This window comes from Myxocyprinus asiaticus, chromosome 45 (assembly GCF_019703515.2).
Source record: "Myxocyprinus asiaticus isolate MX2 ecotype Aquarium Trade chromosome 45, UBuf_Myxa_2, whole genome shotgun sequence".
NCBI lineage: Eukaryota > Metazoa > Chordata > Actinopteri > Cypriniformes > Catostomidae > Myxocyprinus > Myxocyprinus asiaticus.
This window is the reverse complement of record NC_059388.1, coordinates 32,241,637-32,250,722: the sequence shown is the minus strand read 5'-3', so window position 1 is coordinate 32,250,722 and position 9,086 is coordinate 32,241,637. Positions and strand designations below refer to the sequence as shown.

Below are 9,086 nucleotides of genomic sequence, written 5' to 3'. Positions count from 1 at the left end.
GATAAAATCACTTACTAAACACATTTGTGTAAAGTTACAGACAATTTTACAACTTCGTTGCTATGATGTAACGGCAACAAACCCTAAAATTATGATTTAAACAACTTTACAGCTCAAATGATACACAAGTTTGAACAACTTATAAAATTATAATCTTCACATTTCTGCCTTTTAAACCCTTCAAAAATTGGATGGATGATTCACTCGCCGAACCAGTCGGATGATTCACTCGCCGAACCAGTCGGATGATTCACTCGCCGAACCAGTCGGATGATTCACTCGCCGAACCAGTCGGATGATTCACTCGCCGAACCAGTCGGATGATTCACTCGCCGAACCAGTCGGATGATTCACTCGCCGAACCAGTCAGATGATTCACTCGCCGAACCAGTCAGATGATTCACTCGCCGAATCAGTCAGTGCAGTTACTGAATCAACATCTGACAACAACACTCGTATGATGATGTCTAGTTAAAGATAAACATTCACAGAAGAGTTTTGCTGTAGTAAATTATATTATTATTATTATTGGAAAATGTTACAAAACAGTGCTTGTTTTGTGGAAGTCTGTAGGAAACACTGAACTCTTGTTAACAAGCTCGCTGACTTGATTTGAATTTAAATTTTAGCATGCTCATTTAATACTTCTGTTATTATTGTTTTGATTGTTCAATGTAGTTTAGTGTGATCTTGTATGTCTTGCTTATATAATCTAGATTGTTTATTTTCTCTTTCTGCCTCTCTCGGGTTTGTTTTGTTTGAGGCGTCTCAGTTGAGTGACACTGATTCTCTTTGCATGATTTGTGGCAAGCGCTGCACATGTGCGCATCTTTGATGGCTGATTTTCTTTTACAGGGATCTGAGTCATAACAAGTTACACACATTTCCTGAAGCGCTGACCGGCAGTCTATCATACCTCCATGAAATGTAAGTGCTCTCTATGAAGGTAAAATTGTGCCTAAATAATTTGCATGAGTTCTGTGATACCAGCTAATTCCATCTATTCACCGAAATGCTTTGCCAATGTTAATTAATAGTAAATATTATTTAATGCACTACACATGAATTACACTTATGCAAAGCTTTAAAGTATTGCTAATATTTGTTTCTTACGCTTGCAACTTGATTTACACTTTTACAAAACGTTCTGTGTGCATGCAATTTATTTTAACACTTGCACAACTTGATTTACACTTTTACAAAACGTTCTGTGCACATGCAATTTATTTTTACACTTGCACACCTAGTTTGTTTGGTGTGCAATTTGATTTACACTTTTACAAAACGTTCTGTGCGCATGCAATTTATTTTTACGCTTGCAACTTGATTTACACTTTTACAAAACGTTCTGTGCGCATGCAATTTATTTTTACGCTTGCAACTTGATTTACACTTTTACAAAACGTTCTGTGTGCATGCATTTTATTTTTACACTTGCACAATTTGATTTACACTTTTACAAAACGTTCTGTGCGCATGCAATTTATTTTTACGCTTGCAACTTGATTTACACTTTTACAAAACGTTCTGTGTGCATGCATTTTATTTTTACACTTGCACAACTTGATTTACACTTTTACAAAACGTTCTGTGCACATGCAATTTATTTTTACGCTTGCAACTTGATTTACACTTTTACAAAACGTTCTGTGTGCATGCATTTTATTTTTACACTTGCACAACTTGATTTACACTTTTACAAAACGTTCTGTGCACATGCAATTTATTTTTACACTTGCAATTTGATTTACACTTACAAAACGTTCTGTGCACATGCAAATTATTTTTACACTTGCAATTTGATTTACACTTACAAAACGTTCTGTGCACATGCAAATTATTTTTATGCTTGCACAACTTGATTTACACTTACAAAACGTTCTGTGCACATGCAAATTATTTTTATGCTTGCACAATTTGATTTACACTTACAAAACGTTCTGTGTGCATGCAATTTATTTTTACACTTGCACACCTAGTTTGTTTGGTGTGCAATTTAATTTACACTTTTACAAAACGTTCTGTGCGCATGCAATTTATTTTTACGCTTGCAATTTGATTTACACTTACAAAACGTTCTGTGCACATGCAAATTATTTTTACACTTGCAATTTGATTTACACTTACAAAACGTTCTGTGCACATGCAAATTATTTTTATGCTTGCACAACTTGATTTACACTTACAAAACGTTCTGTGCACATGCAAATTATTTTTATGCTTGCACAACTTGATTTACACTTACAAAACGTTCTGTGCACATGCAATTTATTTTTACACTTGCAGTTTGATTTACGCTTTCACAAATCTTACTCTGCGCATGCAAATCATTTAGGCACTATTTTACCTTCATATTTTGTGTTTTGGGTCTTGATTTTAGTATTTAGTATTTTTAATCAAATGTCACAGATGAAATTTATGTGTGTAACCATTTGGTTTTATGTTTATAGAAAGCTGAATAACAACGAGTTTGAGTCGATACCAGATTTGGGGCCAAACGCAGGAAACCTGAGCAGTCTCATTCTGTGAGTATTAAACTCTGTAAATCTACTTTACTAATCACTCCACTAATCACTGATCAGTTGTAATCTTCAATTGATTTTGTTTTTGATTTCACAGATCGTTGGTTTTCATAAAGTCACAAGTTGAAATCGTATTTACACCAAGAGAGACGTGACCAAATCAAATGCAGATGAAAATTTATAAATTGAAAGATGGTTTTCACACCAAAATAATTAGGGCTGGATAAAATATAGACTTCATTTGAACAATCCTGATAATTTATACTTAAACCCTCCTTGGTCTTAACAGTCAAGTCCCTACATTGTCCTTAAGGGTCAAATTGACCCTATTTATGTTAAATTTCAAAAGCTTGTTATAAAGGCTCTGTTTGCTCTATCTCTCTACTTGTGGTCTTAAATCGTTCATCTAGGTGATGGCTAACACTAGAAAACATTTTCTTTCTCTATCCCCTTCTATTCCAGTATACAGTTCTGAAAAGCAGGGGGTGTCCCAACTCTGCCCATAGACATCCAGTCTTTTTTGGGAAGCCCCACCCTTTCTAGTCGCCATTGGTGACAGTCGGGTTGTGTGCATTCATATGCGGTTTCATCAGATATCATCTTGTGAGTTATTGAATACATCTATAGAGTGCGCACCATCAGTGTGTCTCACACTGCTTTTCGCCCATTCTGTTGTGGTGATGATCTCGCTGCACCGCATGCAACAACAACAAACCCAGCGTGAGAGAGTCTGACCAAATGATTCTTTTGAACTGGATCTTTTTCATGAATCACCAAAAAGAACTGAGGGTTTGAACTCAGGTTAGCAGTTTGAATCAGATTCACTTACTCAGCGAATCAGCCGTCAGTGAGCTCACAACTGGGAGTGCAGACATTTCAAAATAAGAGTCCCATGTGTATTTCGGGCTTCTTTACAATTAAAAGTCCCGTATTGTGTACCATTTATTTTTCTTAGGTCAGTTAGGATCACTACTTTATTTTAAGAATGTGAAATGTCAGAATAATAGTAGAGAGAATGATTTATTTCAGCTTTTATGTCTTTCATCACTTTCCCAGTGGATCAGAAGTTTACATACACTTTGTTAGTATCTGGTAGCATTGCCTTTAAATTGTTTAACTTGGGTCAAATGTTTTGGGTATCCTTCCACAAGCTTCTCACAATAAGTTGCTGGAATTTTGTCCCATTCCTCCAGACAGAACTGATGTAACTGAGTCAGGTTTGTAGGCCTCCTTGCTCGCACACGCTTTTTCAGTTCTGCCCACAAATGTTCTGTCGGATTGAGGTCAGGGCTTTGTGATGGCCACTCCAAAACCTTGACTTTATTGTCCTTAAGCCATTTTGCCACAACTTTGGAGGTATGCTTGGGGTCATTGTCCATTTGGAAGACCCATTTGCGACTGAGTTTTAACTTCCTGGATGATGTCTTGAGATGTTGCTTCAATATATCCACATAATTTTCCTTCCTCATGATGCCATCTATTTTGTGAAGTGCACCAGTCCCTCCTGCAGCAAAGCACTCCCACAACATGATGCTGCCACCCCCATGCTTCACGGTTGGGATGGTGTTCTTCGGCTTGCAAGCCTCACCCTTTTTCCTCCAAACATAACGATGGTCATTATGGCCAAACAGTTCAATTTTTGTTTCATCAGACCAGAGGACATTTCTCCAAAAGTAAGATCTTTGCCCCATGTGCACTTGCAAACTGTAGTCTGGCTTTTTTATGGCAGTTTTGGAGCAGTGGCTTCTTCCTTGCTGAACAGCCTTTCAGGTTATGTCGCATATAGGACTCGTTTTACTGTGGATATAGATACTTGTCTACCTGTTTCCTGCAGCATCTTCGCAAGGTCCTTTGCTGTTGTTCTGGGATTGATTTGCACTTTTCACACCAAACTACGTTCATCTCTAGGAGACAGAATGCGTCTCCTTCCTGAGCGGTATGATGGCTGTGTGGTCCCATGGTGTTTATACTTGTGTACTATTGTTTGTACAGATGAACGTGGTACCTTCAGGTGTTTGGAAATTGCTCACAAGCATGAACCAGACTTGTGGAGGTCCACAATTTTTTTTTCTGAGGTCTTGGCTGATTTCTTTTGATTTTCCCATGATGTCAAGCAAAGAGGCACTGAGTTTGAAGGTAGGCCTTAAAATACATCCACAGGTACACCTCCAATTCAGTACACCTCCTATCAGAAGCTAATTGTCTAAAGGCTTGACATCATTTTCTGCAATTTTCCAAGCTGCTTAAAGCCACAATTAACTTCTGACCCACTGGAATTGTGATATAGTTGATTAAAAGTGAAACAATCTGTCTGTAAACAGTTCGTTTTCGTTTTTGTTCCTTGAACCATTTTTAGTCCCTGCTGTAGAGTTACTTAAATTAAGAGTGCGCCCCTCAAGACTTTAGGGATCCTGCTTTGCGGCCCCTGAGCTTCCAAAGTTGAGAAGAACTGTTTTAGACTTTAGTTTATCAATGTGCTTTATCAAAGTTCAATCTTGCAATCTGTTGGTCAAATTTTCCAGCTAATTTCTGGTGAGCAGCAGTGACAGATTGGGATCATATAGCTCTTTAATTGTTCAAGGCTGAAGATTGCTGTGAAATAGCTGAATTAATTGCTGTAATAATGAGTAAATGACTCACAGATGTGAGCTGATGGCGTTTGTTTTGAGTGCTGCTGTGGGGTCAAACACTAGAGACGCTCAGTCTGAGAGAATGTTTAAATAAGAGCTATACGATACCTCAGACCTCTCTCATTCTTTATTGTGATATAAAATGATTTGCACCGCGATGTATTATGGTGGTTTTACAGTCCTCCTGTACTATAAAGTGATGTGTGTGTTAGGACGGTTTGGATACTGTAATCTGATTATTAATGTCTTTACTACACGTGGAAAATATGCACCAACTTTACGTTTTCTCTTTACACGTCAGAGTCTGCAGTGATTATAATAACAGTGTGTAGCAGCCTTATTTGCTGAAAATTGGTTGAACAAATTTGAGTTGTGTGTGACGACAAGACACAATGAAACACTTGTTTGTCTGAACTCTGAGGGGTGTAGAGATAACGCGCACACACACAGAATTTACATTAGATCTTATTTTGTGTAGGTCATCTGTATGCCATATTCTTTATGTAAAATGTGCAATTCTCAGTTTACAGCTGCAACCTGATTGTGATTTAGATTTTTTTTTCACACTGCTGTGTCTCTCCGGCGAGACCTGCACTGACACGTCTAGTGTGTTATCTGTTTCTCTCGCTCAATACCTTTGACTCATTTCCCCCTCACAACTAGGGATGGGCATTTTCGAGTAATTGTGTGGTTGGGTACTCTTACCCACAAAAAACGAGTAAATTCAAATGTAAGTTAAAAATAACAAGTATGACACGTACAAAATTGAGGTTGTTTTATTCACAGTCAAAATAAGGTAATTATTGCACACGCCCCGGAGCTTAGAAACATAAAAACCAATACTGACGGCATAAGGGTAATACATATATATAAACTCTGAAGTATTCTGCGGTCAGACGCAAACGCTAGGCATCTACGTATAGGTCGCGTGACACAAATGTAGTCATCAGAAGAGTGCTCGAGCACTAAATGCGTTCGACCCGATTTTTATAACCACGCACAAGGTGGCAGCACACAATTGAACCTTTGCTGTCACGAAGATGCACTAAAAATATGATGTAATCGCCGCTGAACAACAGGAGACGAATGTGAAAACAACAGTGCAAGTCAGGAGCGCGTGTTTGAGGAGGTCTGGAGATACCTGCATTTGTAACAATCGAGTCTGAAGGAATATAAAGACATCTTAATGTGTCTAAACTCCTGAAGAGAAATAGTCTAGTATCTCATAGCAGTCGTCATGCACATGTGCCAACCGCCTGTGTATCCACGCACAGTCAAATGAAGTATACTTTGAAAAGCTAGCGTTTGCATCAAAACCGAAGTATACTTTGCATTTGAGTCAACATGACGGCCATCACATTTGTATAATTTTGCATGTAGTTATTCAGAAAAACAAGTGGTGAAAGTTGTTTTTTAATAAAATGCGCCCTGCCTGTGTTAACAGATTTAATGCACATACATACACATACTGATCTGATAAGCTTCCGAGTTTCTCGTACCGCTTCAATAGAGTGGAATTCAATAAGAATGCAAATTTTTCAAGTATTGCTAGCGCTACATTTGTCTTTGCTTTCAAAATCACAGACATCATATCTTCTCTCATCCAACACCTCGACGTCACACATTTACAGCACCCCCCTAGTGGAAAATGCACAAAAAAAAAATCAATTTGCTATATTCGAGTAGTGGTTTTAATAGTCAAGTAGCCGGTGCAGAACGAGTACTCAATTACTCGTGCACAACTCTACTCTCAGCATTACAAAAACACTTGATTTCACTGCCTATATATGCAGCTACCTTTTAAAGTGTCGTGAAACCCCCTAGTTCAGCGGCAGTTGTTCACACCTCAAACTTTGAAAAAAAAATAAATGAAAGGGGTGTGAATATATGTAAAAAGGTGGGTGGGTAGAGGATGGCATTGCCACCAAAACCAGGACTGCTTAGACACCTTTCAAGAAATGTTGTTTAATACAAGTTAAACTCTGTTGACAGTGTTTGTGGCATAATGTTGATTACCACAGGAAATCATTTTGGCTCGTCCCTCTTTTTCTAAAGAAAACAATTGCATTTAGTAAGGCACATTATTAAAGTAAACAAAAAATCACTTACAGTCAACTCATTAGATTTTTAATACAGAGACAGTTTTTCAAATAGTTAAATATCTTTCATTGGGTTTGCCTTCTGACAAATGTTTTCATTATTTTGTCGGTTTTTGTTTCTTGACAGTGAAAACATATTCTTTGAGCTTTCTCTGGTCATATGCATGTGATACACTGACATACATCTTCTCCACTGATGCCAGTACAGTATAAATGTAAAGTTAAAGGTGCTGTAAGCAATTTGAGCCATTTTTAGAATTTCCAGACGCTGAACCGTTGAATTAGCCACGCCCTCTTTTTCCAAAATCCCGCACAAGATACCAAATGAGCTTTATTGAGACTCAAGCAGATGCGGTTGTTAAAAAACAAACAGCTGCAAAATAGCGCCCTCTACTGACAACTGTTATGAGCAACATGGCATAAAAATGGCATTAAGCCTCAATAATTTGCTGCAGCTACATTACTATGAGAATGCGCAAAATGACCGCGGACACATTTTTGTTTGATGTTTACAGAGTCTAGTGATGTCACAGAGACCGGTGAGATATCTCACGACACTTATTACATTAATATCTTTCAAGGAGTAGGAAACATTTAACGATTCTCCCTAACTTGTAGAGAGGTAGGTTTATTAGCAACACGACTGAATACCAATTCAAGACCTACAGACCACTGCCATTGCAGGGAATGTTTTCTCTCTGTCTCTCTCTCTGTCTCTCTCTCGCTCTCGTCCACACACAAAGGCCGCTCTGTGCAGTGTGTGTATGTTTGTAACACAAGCAGCTCTTGCACTGCAATTTAGGAGGCATGTAACGCAGGAAATTGCTGGCCTCGTCACCGGCACTTTCACTGAAGGAATGAGATTCATCATCCACGTAATTGGCTGTTTTTTTTTTTTTAAATACCTTGTTAGTAATTACCTTATAAACCAAATAACACGGCTGGAAAGCAAGCGGTTGTTGTGACCTGTTGTGAGGCGTGTTGACATCCGTTAGCTCAAAACACAAACAGCTTTCTACTGTAGCACTTCAGTCTGTCGTAGTGTGACTCTGACTCGCCTGTGGTGTCAAATCTCTGTTTTCTGAAATGAATTGGACTCTTTTTTTCTGTTTTCAGAGCAAACAATAAAATCTCGAGGATATCATCAGAGCAGCTCAGTTCGTTGGTTGCCCTGGAAACGCTGGACCTTAGCAACAATAATATTATGGAAGTGCACACCGGGGCTTTTCCTCCTCTACCTCTTCAAAACCTGTGAGTCGCTCTTGTGTTTATAACTGACCTGCTTTCAAGAAACATACAGCAGCTTTACATCAGTGAACTACACTCCTCATACTGTATTTTTAGGGTGTCTACACGCTAGAGTTCACGCTGCGTCAGAGAACATTGTGAATCTATTGATTTCAGTGAGATTCATAAATGTATTGGTCATTTGATGTGTGTTCTTCTATTACTGATGCCAATATCTAGAGATCAGGGCAGCCGATAACCAATATAATGGTGAAATGATATGAGAAATAAATAAAATACAGTTTAGTGTAAGCAAATGAAATGTACACAATTGATGAAATCAAATTAGTGGTCGGCTATTATGGGTTTTTAATGGCCAATTCCAGAATCTAGACAGGAATTTGAAATTTATACAATTGAATGACAACAAAAATTGTTTAAATACATTTTTTAATTTGACAATATTTATGCAAAATTCACAAAAGTACCCATTGACAAGTCTGTCAATAGATTTTGGAAGTGATGCAAGGCATTAACACTTCTGATAATCGGTCAAGCGGACAGTGTTTGAAAATATCATCCGATTAATCTGTGTAGCTGATATATCA

General features: G+C 38.0%; 1 protein-coding gene across 1 annotated transcript in view; it reads left to right on the top strand.

The window, feature by feature from the left end:
- The window catches only part of LOC127435169 (leucine-rich repeats and immunoglobulin-like domains protein 3), a 31,742-nt gene that overhangs the window by 9,906 nt on the left and 12,750 nt on the right, over positions 1 to 9,086 (top strand). The window contains exons 2-4 of the mRNA XM_051688406.1: positions 856 to 927; positions 2,451 to 2,525; positions 8,368 to 8,502. Coding sequence (XP_051544366.1) covers positions 856 to 927; positions 2,451 to 2,525; positions 8,368 to 8,502 — 282 coding nt within the window. The remainder of the gene's footprint in view (positions 1 to 855; positions 928 to 2,450; positions 2,526 to 8,367; positions 8,503 to 9,086) is intronic.